Source organism: Pollachius pollachius, assembly GCF_949987615.1.
Source record: "Pollachius pollachius genome assembly, chromosome: 15".
In the NCBI taxonomy this organism is placed as follows: domain Eukaryota; kingdom Metazoa; phylum Chordata; class Actinopteri; order Gadiformes; family Gadidae; genus Pollachius; species Pollachius pollachius.
This window is the reverse complement of record NC_136948.1, coordinates 15,417,922-15,440,891: the sequence shown is the minus strand read 5'-3', so window position 1 is coordinate 15,440,891 and position 22,970 is coordinate 15,417,922. Positions and strand designations below refer to the sequence as shown.

At 43.9% G+C, this 22,970-nt stretch overlaps 3 protein-coding genes across 4 annotated transcripts in view; 1 reads left to right on the top strand and 2 right to left on the bottom strand.

Annotated features, from left to right (window-relative positions):
• LOC307086821 (connector enhancer of kinase suppressor of ras 3-like) overlaps window positions 1-6,635 on the bottom strand; it is a 41,688-nt gene extending 35,053 nt beyond the window's left edge. For both annotated transcript variants that reach the window (XM_079752160.1, XM_079752161.1), the window contains exon 1: window positions 6,327-6,635. In XM_079752160.1, the coding sequence (XP_079608286.1) occupies window positions 6,327-6,387 (61 nt within the window). In that variant the 5' untranslated portion in view covers window positions 6,388-6,635. The remainder of the gene's footprint in view (window positions 1-6,326) is intronic.
• A 2,683-nt stretch (window positions 6,636-9,318) lies between these two features.
• Window positions 9,319-15,796, bottom strand: qpct (glutaminyl-peptide cyclotransferase). The gene is made up of 7 exons (XM_079752165.1): window positions 15,653-15,796; window positions 13,260-13,406; window positions 12,442-12,723; window positions 11,649-11,816; window positions 11,011-11,110; window positions 10,627-10,743; window positions 9,319-10,214 (listed from the first exon to the last, which is right to left on the bottom strand). Exons 1-7 carry the CDS (start codon window positions 15,758-15,760, stop codon window positions 10,033-10,035), a joined length of 1,104 nt encoding a protein of 367 aa, XP_079608291.1. The 5' UTR covers window positions 15,761-15,796; the 3' UTR covers window positions 9,319-10,032.
• A 994-nt stretch (window positions 15,797-16,790) lies between these two features.
• mocs3 (molybdenum cofactor synthesis 3) lies at window positions 16,791-22,888 on the top strand. The gene is made up of 13 exons (XM_079752164.1): window positions 16,791-16,948; window positions 17,177-17,306; window positions 17,400-17,492; window positions 18,031-18,151; window positions 19,018-19,092; window positions 19,253-19,370; window positions 19,473-19,581; window positions 19,810-19,872; window positions 20,751-20,914; window positions 21,196-21,243; window positions 21,779-21,875; window positions 22,086-22,193; window positions 22,705-22,888. The coding sequence occupies exons 1-13, from the start codon at window positions 16,856-16,858 to the stop codon at window positions 22,860-22,862; spliced, it is 1,377 nt and encodes a 458-aa protein (XP_079608290.1). The 5' UTR covers window positions 16,791-16,855; the 3' UTR covers window positions 22,863-22,888.
• The last annotated feature ends 82 nt before the right edge of the window (window positions 22,889-22,970 follow it).

The following is a 22,970-nucleotide window of genomic DNA, read 5'->3' as shown; positions in this document are numbered from 1 at the left end:
TTGTTTGCAGGCTAGAGAGACAGACACAGAAACTCACACAGAGCAAGAGGTTGAGTCATGTTTGGGGGGGTTACTGTTAGTATTGGACATGTGAATCCCACTAGCCACAAAACAGCACCTCTCTAATACAGCTAGGCTCACCAAAACACGCACACACAAACCCACAACTTGATTGTTTAGTTTGTGCGGCAACATGCTATTCCTGTTGCACCCACAGACTTTTTTTTCCCATGGCTTTGTGCTGTGAATCTAAAACAATGACGGAATCACACACACACACACACACACACACACACACACACACACACACACACACACACACACACACACACACACACACACACACACACACACACACACACACACACACACACACACACACTTCCAGGTGAGCCCTGTTTGTGCCGTCTGTTGGCACCTGTTGTGGGTCTGTCGTGCCAAATTAAGGGCGGGCCCGTCATATCACCGTAAAAGATTGAATCTGCCACTGACTGGAAAAGTGACCTAAAAATGGCCAGCGCAAACAGTGGAGCAGAGCAGGTGAGAGGCGGCTCCCCAGGTGTTGCATCCACGCAGGAGCATGTCATAGAAGGATCCTCTCGTGCGGTCGGCCGCCTTTGTGAAACCGTTGCCGTTGTGCGCTGGTTAAGCTAGCATTCTGATGTATGACCTTTGGGAAAGCATGATTTGACTTTCTATCATCTATTCAACTGCCTATTGAGTTGGGATGAAGGGGAGAGAAACAATGGCTTGTGCGGATATCCTTAAGGTTAACTGATGTTGTTCGGGTGGAGGTGAATTAATGTGAGGTTTGGGTAGGTTTTAAACCTTTAACCCCTGAAGTCTAGAAGGTTCTTAGCAAAGCACTTTCACTGGAGAATGTAGGCTATAGTTTGACCTATTTCAGAACAAATAACATGACACTGCAAGCTATGCTAGATCTGTTGGATTGTTAGATATTCTCGCAGGCTTTCCTGTATGAGGGCTGTTACAGGCTAAGGTTCTTCAGGGGGAATACGGTCATATCATCAGAATGTTGTCTTACTTGATTGTCTGAAGTTCAGTTGGGGAAGTCCAAAGGTAGAAAGACAATAAACCCAACGAGAGCCGAAGTTCATGGGGTTCATTGGTAAAAGAAAATGAAAAAAATAATCTATATATGAAAAGATAAACAGAGAAAAGAATGTAAAAACAGAAGCCTGGCGCAGTTCACCTTATGACTGCTTTATAACCACCCCATAAAGGAGTGATTATGAACACACACACACACACACACACACACACACACACACACACACACACACACACAGACACACACACACACACATACACACACACACACACACACACACACTAAATGGGGGCATTGTAGAGTGAACCATCAGGGGTTATGGGGGGGGGGTCTTTGCAGTGGAAACTGAGACTGAGGCATTACAGCTGTTTCATCCATCAGTGCATTCTAATGAAACCAGTCAACAAGAGGGCTTAAAGTAGATCCAGCGGTGATCTTAGTCCAGTAAGACCCAGCAAAAACAATTGTTTGCACCAATTCATCACATTTTGCCACATACAAAAAACAACCAAAGTTTTAAGCGACGAGTCCGAATGGTTAACCATGACATTGTATGCCCGTCTGGGCACAGTGATTTAAATCTATGGGAGTAGCAGGACAAAGGATGTGTGGGACTGTACTGGCCCGCCTCGACATGTTCCCAGTGAGGTCGGTTCTACCACTCAACCGGAACAGAATTGCCCGTTTTAATGCCAAAAGAGGTCAACAGTTCATAAAACTCAAGACTCACTCGATAATTATCATAATTTTAAAGTTTCCTTACAATGTAATGCTGCCAAGCGAATGAACGGAGTGCTTTTGGATTTATTTTCTTTTTTGGCTAGCCAGAGCGATGAATGTCAAGTCATTTATGTTCTGCCTATCAAATCCTTTTACAGCCAATGGAGGCCCTAAACCTCATCAAAGGGCATGTGTGACCTGTTGTGACTGCTGGTTTGAACTCTGGCCACTGGCATAGTTGGCTTCATTCCTCTCATATTTGGTGGCTATTAGACCACAGCAGCAACCAGAGGAATGGCTTTGATAACGCCATCCACGCCAGCCTTCATACCGGCACTGGCTCCCTCCATCGGGACCATTTGTACTGGGGCCATGCCAGCTCATCTTTTGGAGCCAGGCCACTCTGGTACTTTGGTTTCTATTGGAGCAGGCTCATAACCTTCTTGGGTTAGGTGTCATATACTGTACATGCGCACACAATCATGGGATTCTCAGAGGAAGGCCTAGAAGCTATAACATGTTAGAGCCTTTTTATGTGCACATACACACAGATTTACACTGCTTCTCATGCATTTGGGCCTTGTTCCTCAGGTTCAGGCTTTTAGTTGACGGCTTAAGCCTGTTGGTTCTCAGGCAAATGCTCTTAGGATAGGCTAAGGGCCAAAAGCTTGTGGTGCCTGCTAAGCTGAGATCATCTGGTTAGATTTGCAGTGCACATTTTCAATTTGAATGAATAACATACACAGGTTGGCATGGATACGAAGTCACACACACACACACACACACACACACACACACACACACACACACACACACACACACACACACACACACACACACGGGGACACACATGGCCGTTGGGGATACATGCAAATGGAAACCAGTGGTTGGTTTGGTTTTTCCGGTTGCCCCTTCCTTAGAAATTGCCTTTGCCCACGCTGTCCAGTGGTACAGGCGCTTCCTGCATCCTCAACTTATTACACCAACTAATCAGCACTACCAGCCATTAACGGAGTAAACGCTGTCCGAAGTTCATTTTTCATGATTTCTTTCGTGGCCCTCACATGGCAGAGCTCCTGGGGCCGAGAGAGGCGGAGGACTCGAGGCCGTGTGAGAAACGGGCCGATGTGAAACCTCCACAGTTCCCCCCGCTCCCCCCCCTGGGAGAATCCACTTACAGTGCCTCCCCTGAATTCTAAAGGCCGTTTTCTATGGGAAGGTAAAGAGGATATCTTCCCCATCAGTGGAACAACACAGCAGGGTTTGGAAACAAAAAATGGCCAGTGAGGCTGGTTAACCAATGTTAACAAAGACCCGGGGGGGTTAACCTTAATGGATTTCCATGCAGGTAGGGGAAACTCTTTTGCTCGGCCACTTCCGCATATGCTTGAGGGCTGAGATATACAGTAGGTGTGTTGGCCTCTTTATTCATATGCACAACAACACCTGGTGGTCCCATGAGGCCCACATGGACCGACCTGCAGTTCAGGAGTTGTAATGGTCAGGGGATTAATGGCACCCTATGGAGATGGGTCATACATAGAGCCATGCCGTCCTAAAATGAGATTGTGTGCACGGGACAGAGAGACAGAGGGACAGAGAGAGACAGAGGGACAGAGAAAGAGAGAGAGAGAGAGAGAGAGTGAGACAGATAGACAGACAGACAGACAGACAGACAGACAGACAGACAGACAGAGAGAGAGAGAGAGACAAAACAACAGAGGGACAGAGACAGATTGAGAGAGAGACAGAGCGCCAGTGACAGAGGGACAGAGGGACACAGAGACAGAGGGACAGAGAGAGAGACAGAGAGAGAGAGAGAGAGCGAGAGAGAGACCGAACACCAGAGAGACAGAGACACAGAGCACCAGAGAGAGAGACAGATTGAGAGAGAGACAGAGTGCCAGTGACAGAGAGACAGAGAGAGAGGGAGCGACTGCATGCTTGTCTTATTAAGGGTAAGCTGTGTGTGTGTGTGTGCCATGTCTGTTCACACTCCAGTTTAGGAAGTCTCCTCTATTTCCAGATAAAGATCAGGGACTGAGTGAGGCCATCACTGCACACACCTCAGTATCACCTTCAGAGATAAGGCAGGGGAGAGCCAACAAGTGTCGGCACACACATCCATCCATGCACTTCAGTCAGTAGGCCTACTTCTCCGACAGCCCAGCGGTCACGTCTCCGGTACCATGCAAGGATGTGAGATCCACGCTGCTCTAACTTGGTAATAGACTTAATAGACTTTTTCCGGATTCTTATATCCTCGTGACCTCATTACGACTCAGATATAGGCCACTGGATCAGCTGGTCTTCTAATGGCGACCTATTGCTTAAAATAAACCCATTGCTTAATTTGCCAAGCCAGATATGGCTCCACATGGAAGGATTTGTAATTTGACTACTCAGTGAAAAAGTCCATTGGAAAATCTGAAGGCCAAACCGAGGTAGGGAACTGGAGTAAATAAATGTCACCGCCGTTTGGACTGAGTAGAGGACCAGCAATACACGTGCCTTAAGGAGATAGTATCCTGGCTTACGTGTTTCGGATACCTGAGAGAAAAGAACCAGAGTCTCTTCAACAGAAAATAGGTAAACATAGTGAGAAAGGATCAACAAAAGGTTTGATGGGAACATGTGAAAGTATTAAGCCAAGTTTAGAACCTAACATTTCCCAAATAGCTCTCCCATTGCTGTGCTGAAATTCCCAACCTTGTGGGTTTAAGACTATATTAGGAAAATAACAAGGAAGTAGCATTTTTTAAGTGTGAGATGTTATCACAAGTGCATATTTTGGGATCATACCATTAGATAACGTATTTATAACTCACTCCAACCCGAGACATCCTTAATGATCTTTCCCCGGACTGAATTTGCAAAGAATAATGCATGGAGATTGGTTTTGAAACGCCATCTTTGTCCCCGTCCATCCAAAGGCCCTGATGCTGCCCTTGGTTAAGTAACACATGACATATGGCCCACACCTACCAACACATGACACTCTACGTGTCCAGCTGGAAGAGCAGAGCTCAGAGGTACATGGCCAACCCCCTGACACACACACACACACACACACACACACACACACACACACACACACACACACACACACACACACACACACACACCAGAAACCCAACAGTGTCTAACTTAATATAACCTTATCATCCTTTCATCCACCAGTACACACCAACCACCACCCATCTCCACCTCTTGATCTGCTCAAACAATGCGAGTGATTACCAACTGCCACAATACACCAACGGAGTCTGTGGAGCCAAAACAGCCCAGAGGCAGAGGGGCTGCGGCGCATTCAGGCATCCATTTGTTTATTTGTAGCCGGCATCGGCGTTTCATGGCTGGACTGTTATTGTGTTTCGTCGTGTCACAGCAGGTTTGTTGTGGGCTTCTGTGAGAAGTCCTGTGAATGTGTGTGTGTGTGTGCGTGCGTGTGTGTTTTTTTCTTTTCGTAAAACGTGTGGTGTTCACAACCATGCCAACAGGACTAAGACCCGGGAGAGGAGGAGTGCTGACTCAGAGGTTTAGGGGACTGACGGTGCAGGGGACTGGGGTACACAACTAATCCTCGCTCCATGCCGGGGCGAGCCAGACTCTTTTCATCACAGAGAGAAAGAGAGTAAAGCCTAGCTACAATCCAAACCTCACGCACACACACACACACACACACACACACACACACACACACACACACACACACACACACACACACACACACACACACACTAGTACTATTGGATAGGACAAATAGCTTATTGTATGATTGGACGCAGCCTAGTTTAAAAAAATGCATGAAAGAATTTATACGAGTATGGTGATCATTAGCAATTGTATGCACTCCTTTCTTTTAATTTATGTTAATCTTTTTACACCGAAGGTGGAGGGAAACTTAATTTGGGCCATCCCTTAAACACATAAGGTGTCCCTCACCGCACATAGCTTTGTAGTGAGTGATCACAGGTTCAAACAAGAATGGTTACTAGATGTCGTCATTTCCATAACAAGAATTTCAGCCTGGGCAGAATCCAAAAGCTAATAAATATATATATCCAGTATTTTCACAATGCTATTATGTTACATGTTGACATGAAGTCCAAAAAAGGCTTTATAGTTTTGGATATCTGCATGTCTCAGCGTGGTTCTTATGTCAGCAGTTAACGTTCAACTTATTCAATCAGACGACACTTGCCTCTCTTCCTCGCTAAAGATCCATTATGGGAGACGCAAAGTTCCTCCTAACGTCCAGTGTATCATCACATCGACCATCCAACCACAAAGGCTGAATACATAATGCACACATTTATAACAATGGGTCCTATTTTGGAGTTAAATTGAAATCCCATTGTTGTTGTTCTAGTGCGTAAAGCGAGGTATGCTGTCACACAAGCGCAGCAGTTTCTACGAAACTAGGCTAATTTCAACGAGGTGATAACGTCAGGCAAAAGGTTCTATAAAATACCCAAGGTTTCTGTTGTTGTAAATTGTTGCAATATAGTTTGATGATGTAGTCAAGACGTACCTTTCATCCAGTCAACCACTTGCTTCGGCGTCCACTTCGTGATAGGCTCCATGGCTTGCATTTCGACCAAATAAATCGCCAAATGTGGGGGGCTTCTCTACTAACGCCCAAAATAACTAGTAAAAGCGACACTCATTTAATTCAATCTTATAACACCTTTTGCTGCAGTCCGAGCCAGCATTCTCTACGCTCGACGTTGGCGCTGCGCTGGTTTCCACTCACTCTTGGCAAACACGGCCACTCTTCACACGCATGGCTGAATGCAGAAGCGAAATCCCCCACAGCTCAGCTCCGTCACCGGCGCGATTGGGATCAAGTTGCAGTTTGTGAGCGCCAGTGTCGTCCACCGCCTTTCGGCTGAAAGTTCTGAGAGGCGGGGCGTCTTTCAACACTGCCCATTTCACACTGTAATGGACATGTCTGGTTTGTAGGGTTAAAATAAGTTAAGTTAATACTTCTGTTCGATTTGATTATATTCCTCTTAAATAGACCTACAGATAAAATGCATTTCACTATTTTTATTTAGAAATTGGACTAAATCTATTTTTCCTGTAGGCTGGTTTGAATCATTTGTGCGCTTTTTGAAAAGTTGCCAATAACCCATTTCAGCCATGGTTCGTTGCAGGCCTTTATGCTTTTAAATCGATTCAAAAACATTTATCAACAGATTAACAGTTTGATAGATGGCTATTAAAGAGCGAGGTGGTTTATTGCCACTATAATTTTAAAATTGCACTATAACCCTACTATCTCTATGGGATGAACGTGTAATGATTTAGCACTACATCAAACTAGTGAGTCCGCGCCATATAGGCATAGATGTACATTTCGTATTATATTTTATACATTATTTAAACACATCACACACACGCACACGCGCACACACACGCACAAAGACACACACACACACACACACACACACACACACACACACACACACACACACACACACACACACACACACCATGCACCGTAATCACCTGCTGATAACACATCATATCTTATCCCACCTGGGCACACACATTTACAGCCAGCCAATGCAATCATTGAAACCACAATAGAAGACATCAGTATATAATTGCAGAAACTTTCTTCCCGTTTACCTTGTACGAAACATCATGGCCTTCGCAATAGGAGCTGTTGGACAAAACGAAAGGAGCTGTGGCTAAGTAAATACATTCAATTAAATTGTAGTCTTAAATTATGGTCAGTTCTTCGGATTACTGTTTCACTAAGCAGATTTAACATGATAAAAGCAGGATTTAGATAACGAGAAGCAGGGTTACACTGCCTCCTACTGGTAGCAGCATATTTGATCACAGCTGCGTTTTTACCGACACAATCCCACCAGCAACACCTTTAACGAGCCTGCCCTGAACGAATGAGCATCTGGACGGAGGAGCTGCGCCTTTCATCCAGTGATGGAGAAGCCAGGTAAACACGTGGCCATCCATAATCGTGGTCTTTCTCAAGACAAGGTTATGAAAACAAGACCGTTCTCACACCCCCACCCAATTCTAGTTTCCAATTACTAGTTTCCCTGATTAATTCAAACCTACATTATGCGTAGTTGTGAACCACATTTTAAAATAAATTGTTTTATTAAATATTTGTTTATATATGGACCTATGTGACATATGATTGATTAGTTAAATGTAATGGAAAATAAAGACCTACACACAAGATCGAAATAATGAAAGAGCAAAAGAAGAAAATAAAGATATAGACACATCTTTATTTCCCATCTTGGTTAGTTAAATCTGAAACTGTCTGAAACTGCAATCTGTTAAAGCTCTGCCTCCATGCCACAGCCAATCCATAGCATCCATACAATTCTATTTTTCATTATTATGAAAAAATATATTATTGAGCTATGAACAGCTATACTTGGAAATCAACTTTTGAACATGAATCATTCAATTTCTTTAATAAATCCCAGAGCAGGTGTTTTCTGTTGGTGCGTGTTGTTGCCAGGGCATTCCAAACATTTGTGAATGCAGAATGTGGGTCTCCGAGCCAGAGAGAGGAGGGCAGTGAATCCATGGGGGTCTTGGGCGTTAAGGAATTCAGGCTTTAGCCTCCCTGCTGGGATTATTGCATCATGGGACTGGTGTGTGATGGTGGAGGTCTGGGAAGAGGTTAGCAAGTGCTTCTCATTGGTGGTTACTATGTGTTTTCTGTGGTATGTTGTTTATACTTTTAAAACATTGAATACCATGAGAATAGTATGTCAACTGATACAAATAACCATTTGCTGCATTGCAAAGGTAAATATAAATGTTTTATGTAAATGTGTTATGTAAATGTTGAAATCCAACCTGATGGAATGTTGGATAAAAGCCTTAAAACCCTCATGGAGCTCAGAGTTGACGACGTCAGAGGTCAGACTGGCTTTCAGAGGTTCTTTTGAGAACTGTTTTGGATGCCGCTGCATTGGAGACACTTCCAGACCCTCTAGTCTGGCTTCTGACCGAGTGATGTCCCATGGACTCCATCTGATTCATTCATTCCGGCTGATGTCCTGTTGTGGATGCCCATCCCCTACCTGCTTCCTTGTGACCTGTCTCTGCATTCACTATTGAAAATCTTGTCCCATGTGTGATCACATGTTATAGCTTAGCCCTTACCATGATAGCATTACACTTTCTTTATCAAAGGGCTTAACACGCCTACACTGATGAGGTCAGATGGCAGCCCTTAAGCCTGAGGGAAAAAAGGGGAGTAAATAATTCCAAGGTGGGATAAGAATGAAACCCTGGGATTACTAATCTACTCTAGATAGATAGTATGCTTCAACAGAATTCCTTCTAAAGCAGAACACGATGCATTCTACACATCATAACCAGACAAAACACAGAATGAATATCATGGCTACAGCGTTTCCATTCCATCTTTCCCCCATAACCCCCAAACAAACTAGGGGTGGTCCTCAACACAACTTATTTTAGCAACAAGAGAAAGGACACCAAGCTTATTTTATATATTTTTTTATGTTCGGAGCATACTTTTATTTCAGACTTTAAAAAAAGAAGACAGGAAGTCCAATATAGTTCCCTGTGTATTATTCCTTGCTAATAATGACACCAAAACAAACACGGAGACATGAAGCACAAGCACATGGAGCTTGTTCATCCCACAGGGTATGGAAGTAGAGATGTTATCACATATATAAGCCCTCTCTTTTTCTCGTCTTGTTTTGACATGTTTGCTCTATAAACACCTGTGACCGATTTACAGTCAGGAAGTGACATGTGAAAGCTGAGACTTCATCTCTAGGTTATTCCTAAATATTGTACTGTTAAACATATGGTTTAAATATATCTGTATATGGCTGCTGAGAACTTCTTGGTTACAGGTTATTCCTGTTTTTAGGTTAGAAATAGTCTATTGCCTTGATAAATCTTCATCACCCATTGCTTTCCTATGCTGTGACTCTCAAGTAAAGCATTAGTATTAGCATTAAAGTTGCGAACGGGAATGCTCACAGACACAGTGTACTTTGTCAGATGAACGTACCATCCTGTGTGTGAGGACAGCATATCTAGGGGAAAACAATGTAGTCTTCCATATGCCATATTAAGCCATATTATAAAAATGTTTGCTACTAAAATGGACCAAATTAAATGTCTGATCAGTCCACACCATGGAATCAGATAGCTGTGTACAATAGTCATCCAAAAATACTCAAAAGAAGAGCAGGTCTACTTTAGGGGGCGTTCATTGGGTTCTGCGGGTCGATGGGTCTGGCGTTGAGGTACTCCAGAGCGAAGATCTGAATGATCTTGTTGAGGTTCTGGATGCTGGAGCGATCCAGGTTCTCCTCGCTGTCATCGAACGTGTGCCACACGGAGGGGAATGGGGTCGGGATGAGGTGGAGGATGCGCACACCTGACAGGAAACCAGAGGCGGGGAAGGAGGGGTCAGGCCACACCTTCACACGCACCACACAGGATGTCCTGAGTACTGGGGATTTCCCATGTGTCTGTGTGAATGTGTGTGCGTTGGTGCATGTGTGCGATTGTGTGTCTATGTGTGTCTCTGTGAATCTATTTGTATGGGAATGTTTAAGTATGCAAGTGTGTTAAGTACGCTTTTGTATGTTTCTGTGTGTGTGTGTGTGTGTGTGTGTGTGTGTGTGTGTGTGCTTGCATGTTTGCATGTTTTCTGTGTGGGTTTATGTGTGTGTGTGTGTGTGTCTTCATGCTTGTATATACTTATACCAAATACACATAGCATACTATACACACGACGTGAATGTGTTTATAAATGTACATTTGACCGTGTGAACGGCTGTATGAACCTCTGTTCAGGAAGGGCACGTGGTCGTCCTGAACGAAGCCCACGGGCATGTTGGGCCAGAAGTACTGCACATCGGTAGGATGCTCCACCAGCAGGCCCATGGAGTGGAGACGACGCTCTGACAACACAGAACAAGAAGAGGAGACAGGCTTCAAATCCGGCGGTTGTAAACATTAAGAGTAGCAACATAAAAATAACACATGCCAGTATGTTAGCTTAATGTGTACATTTTGAATAATATTTTTACTGATAATATTTACTGAAAAAAACATAATCCTATGTTTAGACATCAAGGATGTTTTTTTTTACTTGGAGAAAAAGGATAAAGTGCCTTGGTTTGCCGGTTGAGATCCTAATGTACATAGGGTGAAGTGTGATTACATACCTATATTCTGGAGTCTGGTGAGCCAGCGGGATGTGCTGGAGAACTGGCTCCCGAAGCGAGGCGTGGGGGCCCCAATCAGGTCCATCAGCACAAACAGATCCTAAAGTGTGTGTGTGTGTGTGTGGGGGGGGGGGGGGGGGGGGGGGGGGACGGACATAATGAACATCATTTAGGGCTGTCTTGTGTGGAATCAGCTCTCGGTTCAAGCAGATAAGTGAAGATAAGAGTAGATAAGGGAAGGTAAGTCCTTCCTAACGGCCAACTCCCCCTGCAGCTTTGAGGTACCAGGATGACATCATGTGTCCCAAGTTCCAGCTCTGACCATATTGATCTATGTGCTGCCTTTTTCTTACCCCCCCCCCCCCCCCCCCCCCCACACACACACACACACACACATATTCCTCAGCTTTAGAGTTTCTACAACACAGCAAACACTACAAGATTAACCCTACGGTTGCTATTACTGATATAGAGGTCAACTTAACATTTATGTGTGTTTCTCAGTATCCTCATAATAACGAAGACAACCACAGGATGATCGCTAATATTATCATGATATAATCCGATATTACAACTTCACTAATCCTGAGGTTGTTCTGAGAGACTGGAGGCGGCGGAGGGTGGCTGTGTGGACCCACAATGCCGTGCAGCAGGTTGGTGTCGGTGGCGTTGGCAGGGTGCGGGGTGCTCTCCATCTGCTGGGCCAGGTGACGGGAGCCGTACAGGGAGTCAGTGGCGGTCCACTGGAACATAGCCTCCTCGCCGTCAAAGAACAGCAGCTGCAGTGTCAGGTCAGGGCTGGAGCTCTGGTGGGAGAGGGGGTGGTGGTGGAGGAGGGAGAGAGATAAAGAAGGAGAAAAGTATGGAACGAAAGAAAGGTAAACAAATTAGCAGAAGAATAAAAACCGTGTTGTTATTCTGAAAGCTTTTCTGCCCTCTGGTGGTTGAAGCGTGGCTATTTGATTCCTCTGTTTTTAGTATTTTTCTCAACAAGCATTTTATTATTCGATTTTTAACTCTGCTTTTTAAACTGGGGCTGTGATATTTTTGTTCCAGAGTGGGGCAGGATTGCTTCCTCTGTTTCATATCTCATCAGGGAAAAGATTTATCTATTTGTAACAACACAGCTGCAGCCAGCCTCTTCCCTCTGGGGAAATCAGAGTTGACTTTTGTCCTGATCTGTAAACTATATTCAAAATCTAGAACAAGGACACAGAGTAACAATAAGCTATGCACAATAAAAATATGATACAATTCAGATTAATCTTATGTACCAATATTATATAATATTATAATATAATACAATTCCAGTCATTTTGGAAAGTTGTGTATCGTGTTTTGACACTACAAAAGAAAAGGCTGGCCTTGACGACACAGACCAAACCTAAATCCTCTATCCCCACCAACACAGGTCTCCCTCTGGTCCCCAACCTTGTGTGTCTTCAGCTCCTGGTCCAGGGCCCGGGCCAGCTCCAGCATCATGGCACAGGATGCGGCCGAGTCGGTGGCCCCCTGGAACTCTTTTCCGTGCCACTGGGGCGGGTAGTACTTGGAGTCATAGTGACACGCCAGCACCAGGCGGCGCTTGGCGGACGGGTTCAGGGTGGCGATGAGGTTGGTGAAGGTCAGCGGGCCGTACGGGGTCTGGGCCTCGAAGCTGTCCTCCGTCACGCTCCAGCCGGCCTCTAGGGAACCCAGTGTCGTTTTGATATGCTGCGGTGGGAGAGACATGCACACAGTCACACACACACACACACACACACACACACACACACACACACACACACACACACACTCACACACATGTGCACACACACACACGTATGCAAACACACACATGCAATGCAACACTCACTTGGATGCCACTTTTGGGACAAATGTATTTTCTAAATGAATAGATAAACGTATTACGTACTACATAACGTTATACATAATGCAATCATACAGTGATCCACAATAACAATAAGCTCAAACATTGTTTTCATGCTAATATTGGTTCACACTTTTGAATCAAATCAAGGAAGGAATTGTTGAACCAGATCTAGAATGAGAAGAATGAATGGAGCACTGACGGAACACTGATTATCATTTGAACCCCTTCATGACATCCTAGTTTTCATTGGACTGAACACATTAAACTCAAAAATAATTGTGTATTCTGAACATTCATTTGCATGGTGGTCCCACTAATTAATGTTCTTGTTGCATTTTCAAGACAATTTGGCATGGTGAAAGCCCTGAGCACTGACCTGCTGTACGGCCAGACTGCCCGCGGTCCCGGGGTACCTGGTGACCAGCAGAGGGGTCAGATCCCTCTGCCACATCTGGTCCAGGTCTGTGTGGGCTAGGGCGCTGCGGATCTCCCCTGCAGTCAGCGTAGCGGCTCTATGTGTGAGCTGGCCATACACGAACATACAAACACAGAATTAGTGACGGCATTCATTCACGGTAAGTTCTCTTATTGCTGGTTGAGGAGGATTTAATGGTAGGTGCATGGCATCGTCTTATTCAATGACAGCGCTAATTCAACGGGATGAACTTGGTTGAACTGATCTAATCATCCATCTGCCCACCTTGTCTTCCACCTATCCATTCATTCATTCATGTATCTATCCATCCATAATACAATTTTAACAAGGTCGTCGATCCATCCAATGAAAAATAACATGCTTGGGCAAGCTTTGGGGTTTTCCATTCAACGTTATGCTGAATTGTCATCTTAAAATCCGGTAACACAGACAGAGAGACCTACACTTCGAGGCACATAATGGAACTTTTTAACAATGCATCAGGGCAAATGAAGCAAGAGGGAGGATGTTGCGTTTTAAAGCTTGACGCCGTTTAAAATCCCAAACCCTGTCATTTCTTATTGATATTACACAATACCACACAGAACAATATGTGTGGTTGTAAAAGCGAATGACTCATAGCTTGCAGGGGCACAGCAAAGAACAAGAAGGCCATCTCGTTGTGTCTGTGAACCTGCGGTTGGAAGAGCAACCAACCAATATGGTCGCCCAGTGAGTACTTGGGTAGTCACCATAGTAATGGTTGGTAACAAGTAATTAAAGTCTGGCAATGACGCTAAAGCAGTGATGTGTCAACAGTTTCCGATGAAGCCACCAGACTCAACTACTAATATTCAGATTTGGAGTTTAAATATCATTCAACTGTTTCGAGTAGAAAGATGACTTGGCCATCCGATTTTTTAGCAAAAATAGGATTGACACATTGTTTGGTTGCTGCCTTGATGTGATTTTGACAGGCCAGTTCCCTCAAAGTGTAGAATTTCCCATAAAAAAAACCATCAACATCCCAGTCCCACAGTGTGAATACACCCTGATTAAATAACCCTTGACTAGTCAACATATGCTGTACTCTTTTGATAAGGCAGCCACCTGTAGAATAGCACATATACAAGCAGTTGGTAATTTTGATTAAGGTGTTTGTTAACAAGCCAACTCCCCACACCTGTAGATAGGATTTCCATTGGATTGTCTTTTAATCTTATTTCATGTGTTCAAATTTCCACTGGTAGTTCATGGGTTGAATGACAGAAGAAAATCGAATCTGGTAAACGTTGGCTTTGAACATATTGATCCGGTCGGATCTGTGTTTGGTCTCAAAGGCCACCCTGGGCTATATCTACTACAACCATGGTTGCTTGGTGTGGTGAATAATTGGGAAGAGCACAAGAAGCTTAGTAGTGAAGGATTTATTGATCGCTCAACCACAAAGAATGTGTGTCTGTATGGTTTGGTATTGCTTTCCTGTCCCTAAATACAGATAACGGCTGGTTGTTAATTGAGTTTGATTGAGGAGGTAGAGGGGGACAGCAGAACATAGTTATAGGCTACATAAGCGATTTTTATAACACATTTCCAGAAACCTAAGGTTCATGTTTTATTTCATATAATTTAACACACGGTCCTCTAGACATGATCGCACTGCCAGTGGCGTCGCAAGATGTTAACAATATGTGTAGCAGCTGGTGTGAGTCAACCTGTAATCGCAGGTTCACAATGGTATGGTGCCAGTGACTCGCAACCTGTTATCCTCAAGAGATGGGATTCACAGATGGCATCAAATGGAGGTCCAGTTTCGATCTGTAAATACTATGATCTGAAATTGGACGATCAATGGTGATAACCTTGCTGCCATAGCAACTGATAAAGAGGTGAGTGGATGAGGAACAAAGAAAGGCACATATTTCCAAAAAGAATCGAGCTGCATCACAGAAATGACACAATAGTGTGCTGTTGCTTACAGCCTTGGGCATTTCCTACATAGAAAACCGAAAGGAGCGACAAATTACTTAAATTAAATTAAATCGTACGCATATTAAACTAGTATTATTTTGTAGAATATAAATCGAATACGAATAAAATAAAATATTGTTTTTAATTTTACTTTGTAAATTCTTAAAACGCAAAAACAAACTGCCTTGCATATCTGGTCACCATAATCAATTAAATAAATAGGCAGGCATATAAATAGCGGAGGAAACCAATATTACACTAAAACGTACGTTATTAAAATCAAAATATGTGCTCCCAGATTTGCTGGGACCTCATTAATGATAGACAGAGACATATAATAATTTAGTAACCTGTGACATAACTGTCACACATTTGCTGTTTACCTTCTCTTGTGTCCATGGAATTCCATTGACACCGCTGATAAATATCCCAAAGATACTCAGAGCATTGAGAAAATACATCGTTAACGGACCGTGGCGACGCTCATTCATCGCTCTAGATCCTCTGAGTCGTCAACATTCCTCCCTCTCCTCAGTCAAGGCTTTACAGATCATGTGAACAACAGGAGGGAGGGGGAATGGGAGCCCGGGGCGCCGTTTAATGCGCACGTCACTGGTGTAGTTCATTTGGTCCCAAGGGGCAATTTAAGAACAACTCAACAACGTCGTTTGTAATGTCATGTGGTAGGCTGATCACGAAAACGTGCCCCTTGGTCCATCGATGTGAACGTAGTTTAATGCGCTTGTATTTATGCAGTGAGGGTAAAGCTAGCCTTGTTTAACCCAATATGGCAGTAAAACTAATCGTGGCATGTAAACATATATTAAATATATGCTTTTAAATAGTACAGGCCTAAACTTTAAAAATACTCCAAAAAAAAACATGTAGCGTAATGGACATTATTCGTCATATCATAAAAGATCGACAATCATGAAAGTATTGTGGAGACTCCTCCGGGGTCGCGCAGGGGATCCTGGGAATTGGGGTTGTCAGTTGACAAAAGGGGATTTTGTCAACTTGTTCTGTTGTTAGGTTAAGTGGGGTTAACGGTTTGGGGTCTTTATTGGTTGTGTGTTAATTGTGTGTTGTTCCATTGTTGTGTGACGTGTAGTGTGATCGGGACCATTAGTGAGAGAGTTGTGTGTGTTGGTAAGGTTTGCCGTGTTTCTGTGATGCTTGGTGTCGTTCAATAAAGGCAACTCTCGTTGTCGTGCGGTGTATGGGGCACGAGAGTTGCGTAGCCGCCTAACCTTGGCTCCCGTCTCGTCCTTCCCGTGCTGCTCGCCACAGTATAATGCAACGTATAAAGTGTTTGAGATGTAACTCACTAGAAAACCAAATATATTAAATTATTGACACCTCTATGCCTACTTTATATCTGCACAATTTATTTATTCATTGAGAACACCACCGCATTTGAGGACACCGGAGAACCACCCACTTTCATTGAGTCACGTGGTCTCATTCCACGTGTTGAACCAGGAAGTGCCACACTTGTCAACATTCATACATTTTCACAGTGGTAATCATCACATCCAAGTCTACAACTTTATCTGCATTTTACCTTATTCTGAATTTAAACAACAATGGCAGACGAAGTATCGTGCTTGAAGGCACGGCTCCTGGACAAGGACTCGGAGTTAGACGTTTTGAAGAAAAAATTGGCGCTATATGAAAAGGTTTGGGATCAGCTCAAAGTTCGATTGTAGGTTAACATTGACAATAACAGATCGCAAGCTTCCTAAGTTCATTGTGCACTTTCAAAGCAGGCTGGTCTGCACGAGGTCTAATACTGTAATCGAAACAATGCAGCTTAATAGTTGTTCGACACATCTTATTGCCATTGTATTGCCTGCTTGACTGAGATAAAGTAATTAATACGTTACGTGTAATCCTGTTGTATCTAGAACGAGAAGCCATGTATCGAATTGATTGACAAAGTTACAACTCTGACCCCTCTGGAGTACAAACCTCTTTCAAACGAGGACATCATGCGCTACAGCAGACAGCTTCTTCTACCAGAGCTCGGCGTCCGAGGTAAATTTATCAAAGTGTATCGAGAAAGGTCAACTGATGAGCTGCACTGCAGTTTGATTTCGAATGATTATCATTGGTCTTTATTGTGTTCAGGTCAGAAGAACCTCTCCCAGAGCTCTGTACTGGTGGTTGGATGTGGAGGACTGGGATGCCCGTTGGCACAGTATCTAGCTGCAGCAGGGATTGGTGGGTAATCATGTTGGCAGGATGAATATAAACAAAGAGGAGCCACGGCCAATGACTTTTCTGACACCGTTGTTCAGAAACCATAAAGCAGACCCCTTTCTAATTGTATTACCAACATAATGTATAGAAATAATAATATTCTATTGCCCGAAACATATCATGTCTGTTTATCACCTACTTAGTGGCTCCTCATAAACTAAAAACCCAATGTATATTTGATCTTCACCTTAACTATCAATATCTTACATTAAACAATAATTGTAATTGCGTGCTGATGTAAAATGCAATACATTTGAGCATTATTTGGAGACAAAACAAGCCCTCTGTGCTTTCACATAATTGGAAATGTCAAGCTTTCTACCCCGAACAATTTGCTCCTCTGAAAACCTAGTTCTAGTTGATTGGCCTCTTAGAATACTGTCAGCCTATTGATGCGATTCATGGAGCCTACTGCTCTACAGCGGAGCTCAAGGCTTTACCTATGAGGGCTCCAAGTCTTCCCCTCATAACAGCTGCTTTCTACTGCTTTTGGCCCTAGGGCGTCTGGGCCTGCTGGACTATGACGAGGTGGAGCTCAGTAACCTCCACAGACAAGTGCTGCATAGAGAGGAGAGCCAAGGCCAGGCCAAGGCCCTGTCTGCTGCCACTGCTGTCAACAGGTACCTCCATTTAGTTGTTTTTCTAGCACACTTAGAAGCAGACAAGTGTATTTTGATCCATAGCAATCCCCAGTACTTAGTCGTTGAGATGGTTGTATGATTTAAAATATGACTGTGTGTCTGTATTGTCTTAAATTGTGAAATTGAATTTACATTAGTTAAGTGACATTAAAATTGTATTTGACCATGCCTGCACACAGCTACCCTGCATACAATTTGGTTGGTGAGTAAGTTTGCTAGCAAGTTCCAATTAATTACACCCCTATTCTACCAATGTGCTTTAAATAGTTCTTCTGAGAAACTCAGTGTGTAATCAGTTGTAGCGACAATGTTATTTAGTATTTACAATTATTTACTTATTTATTTTCAGAATCATATTGTTTTCGTAAAGTTAAGTTGTTCCTATTTTTGTAACACGCCTTTCCATACTAAGCAAAGTGCTATATAAATCCAATGCATTATCAAAAATTTGCTGTTTCTTTTAGCTTTTTGTAACCCTTTGATTACTCTGTAATATGGGATGGCGCGTTCTAGTCTCACCACAGGTTATATATGGTCAAGCATTTCTCCCCAGTCTGCAAATATTGTGTAAACATGTTATTTTAGACAGTTCTGTTTTGGGTGGCTTTCTCACCCACAATCGGCACTACTGTGGTGAGTACAGTGTATGCCCATATCCATGGCCGCTTGGGGGCGCCATTTCATTGGCTTACTGAAATGATTCCTTGTTGCAGTTTTCAAGCCAGCAACTCAGTACAGTACATTACTTTGGTCCGAAACAGACAGTCTGTGCCGTGTTTGAGGCCCATTTCACAATGTGTTTGTTTGCTTTGACGTGCTCTGACCTTGTGCTTCTGTGTCCACAGGCTGAACTCGACAGTGGAGTGCATACCCTACAACCTTCAGCTCTCTTCTGAGAATGCCCTGCAACTGATCCAACAGTATCCTTTGACCCCTTACCACCGTCCAACCTACTGACCCCTTGCCACTCACCTCACCCACTGACTTCTTCTAGCTCGCCCGAGTTGCCAGCCCCAAGTCACATTCAAAAAAGACCTTCTTCAAGCGTTGCCGAATGGTTGACCTCCTTGACCCCATCAGGTATGACATCGTGGCCGACTGCTCGGACAACGTGCCCACCCGCTACCTGGTGAACGACGCCTGTGTGATCAGCCGCAAGCCCCTCGTGTCAGCCAGCGCCCTGAGAATGGAGGGACAGGTGAAATAAAAAAATAAAAAATGTCCTTACAAAGTTCAAACGTGTGTAAAATATCTGAATGGCTAATGTGGACATGTTGTTTTTGTGTTTGGCTGCGTGTAGCTGACGGTGTATAACTACAGAGGAGGGCCATGCTACAGGTGTCTGTACCCCGTGCCCCCTCCAGCCGAGACGGTGACCAACTGCTCTGACGGAGGGGTGCTGGGAGTGGGTGAGGGGTTTCTTCTTTTGTTTCCCCACCCTTCCTCCACCCAAAAAAAGAATTGCTATTAGGTGGTGATGAGGTGACGGTTTGTTTTTTAGTTTGTTGTTTGTGTGTGTGTGTGCGTTTGTGTTTGTGTGTGTGTGTGTGTGTGTGTGTGTGTGTGTGTGTGTGTGTGTGTGTGTGTGTGTGTGTGTGTGTGTGTGTGTGTGTGTTAATGTTCCACTTTTGTCTCAGTTCCAGGAATTATGGGATGTCTCCAAGCTCTGGAGGTCATCAAGATAGCGTCTGGACAAGGATGTATCCTTCCTTCCTCATGTGTTTTCTAGAAATAGCTGCCTTGTTACCATCGCAGGTCATTGTAAAGAAAGTATATATTTAGTCATGGTTGAATAAGTGTAGGGGAAAAAAATGTAGATCACATTAAATTGTATCAAAGCAAGACAAAGATTGTTTTGTTTTTATAAAAGTCAAAAAGAACAGACAAATATGTTCCCAGAGTTCTCCAACCGTCATATAGTGGATATGGGCCAGGTGTGTTGTGGATTGCCTCCATTAATAACCAACCTAAAATAGTAAAATTCGATGATTTCTAACATGAAATACTACTAAAAACATCCTGCATGCAAACACCAGAAACCTGGGAAAAAGTAGCATACATGTTTTCAAGTAGTGGAGCTTTGAGTCACATGTTATTCCATTTAACTCGTATTAACGCACTTTAGGTCAATTTTGTATCTTCGATTGGTTTTAATCCACAACAAAGGCCGGTTTGCCTAGGAACAAATCTGTTTGTTGGGTCTAATGCGATTAGTCTGCATTATCTCTATTACATTTGATTTACTTGCTGTTGTGGTAAAACTGGGAAACAGGCCATAGGTCTGTATCATAACTGAGTTTGTACTGACGCGTGTTTGTACTGTGCTCCCCTATTCTACACCTGGCCTCTATGCTTAAACCAGAATGCCCCCCTCCAACACACACACACACACACACACACACACACACACACACACACACACACACACACACACACACACACACACCGCTCCTACCACACATCTAAATGTTACCATGCCAGCATGCCACATTCCCAACCAGGCCCCCTCTGCAAGCCCTCGGCAGGCAGATGTTTCCCGATAAAAACAGGCCCCTTCCTTGACCAGGTGGGCATGCAGCTTCCTGCGGGCAGCAGCTGGTGATGTTTGACGCTCTGGACACTAGGTTCAGGTCCATCAGGCTGCGGCCCAGGCAGCCCGAGTGCGCCGTGTGTGGGGAGAAACCCTCAGTCACCCGGCTGGTGGACTACGAGGCCCTCTGTGGTTCTGCAGCAACCGACAAGGTGGGTCACCCTGGGCATCAGCCTGGCCCCTGATACTGTAGACGAATGATACGATTCAACCAAGGTGGATGAAGCCTTAAACTATTGGAGGATTATGCATTGAACCAGTTGTGAACTCTCGCACCAATTTGTTGTGTTGATTATTTTCAGGTGATATGTTAAAACGTGTAATCATTTTGGCCATCTAATCGCATAATTGAACAGTACAATCAGATTTCCCCTCAATTGTAGGAAGTAGTTTTATTGCTTCCAAATGCCTTTTCTCTCTGCTTGTTCGGCAGTGCCGCAGACTCAACCTCCTCTCCAAAGATCATAGGATCACGGTGCAGGTACACACACAGCGCACACACACACACACACACCGCAAAAGAGCCTGGCGTGACTCACTGTATTTAGCAGCGGTTATTTTATAATTTCACTTAATTTTGTGTTTTTTCTTTCTGTGCGTGCATTCATAAACTGTGATTACATCTTATTGCTGGTCCAACCCTAAATGGGAAATGAGTATTCTTAAGTATTCAAGGTTTTCTAAAGGAAAGAGAATAGTGTGTTCTGTTTGGCAGTGAGCGCTTGTGAATTAGGTTTGTTTATAGCACTTGAATGTCAAGCTTTCTAACTGACCAGGCCGTTAGGCGTAGATGGCGATCCTGAATGATTGAGGCGTAATAGCGATTGCACAAGGGCTTCATTTAGACGCAGAAATCTTGTGATGCCATGGAAGTTACAGTTATACTGATCGTTTTCCCTCGACATGGTTTTGAACTAATCAAGTGTTTTTCCAATACTCTATAAACATTTGTTTTGACAGGACATGTAACGCCGCCATTGTAACAATGCTATGCTTTGTTGACACTGTTGTTCCAGGAGTATAAAGCTGTCGTGGACAATGCATCCTCCCATCTCCTGCTGGATGTGCGCCCTCCTGTGGAGGTCGATATATGCCAGCTACCCTTCTCCCTCAGTATCCTTGTGTGTGTGTGTGTGTGTGTGTGTGTGTGTGTGTGTGTGTGTGTGTGTGCACAAATGGTGTATGTGTGTGTGTATGCAGGGGATGTCTTATGGTATGATCGATTCAAAATGATTATATTTTTAGTTATGCATGCTAATTTAGTTCAGTGGTAGGCTGCCCTCCAGTGTTCTGCGATTCCCATCCTCAAGCTTCTGCCACTAGACATTCCGCTCTCCAGCCTGCAGCAGGGGAAGAGCGGCCATCTCCAGTTACTCCGGGAGAGCATCAGCCAATCCAAAGGGCAGATGTCGGGAGACGGCCCGCTTCCAGGTAACCCGTCTGAACGCCTCTGCGTCTAAAAAGGCTGGGGAACCGTAAGGAGACGAGAGCAGACTTGTTCATATGCACGGTTTGTAATGTCGTCCAGCTTATTTTAGAGAGCCAGGGACTACGATGTAATGACGGTTGCTAGGTAATTATTTTCCATAACAACTGCGTTTGACCTGAGCAGCTGGCAGGCTTGGAAACACCGAAACGAAAGAAACTGAGAATATTCAAGATGTTATTTGTGTTGTCCTCTGTATATTCACTGTGTGAAAGAGCTTTATATAGAGTTGTGCTCCTTGATGATCCACTGTAAACCTGTGTGTGTGTGTATTTGCATATCTTTAATCTATGTAACATTCAAAAAGGGGGCACTAACAGGGATCTCTGAGTAAACTGGTTCAAAGGTGCCTCGAAATAATATACGAATGAATAAGACTACAATGTATAACCCCCATCGATCTGATCTTTGTGTTTTATGTGTTTTGCTGCATGACGCCCTGCTGTCTGTGGGCAGTCTATGTCATCTGTAAGCAGGGGAATGACTCCCAGAAGGCTGTTCAGCTCCTGGAGAAGATGAGCACATCAGAAGTGGATGAAATCACTGTCAAAGACATTTGTGGGGGACTCACTGCCTGGTCCCAAAAGATTGACCCGGAATTTCCACAATATTGAGTTGCTGATTTCAATATGTATATTTTTGTTGCAATATTTAATAAATTAGTTGTAGCCCACTTGTTGGTTATGATCCGTGTCTCTAATTAATTGTGTCATTATATGAAA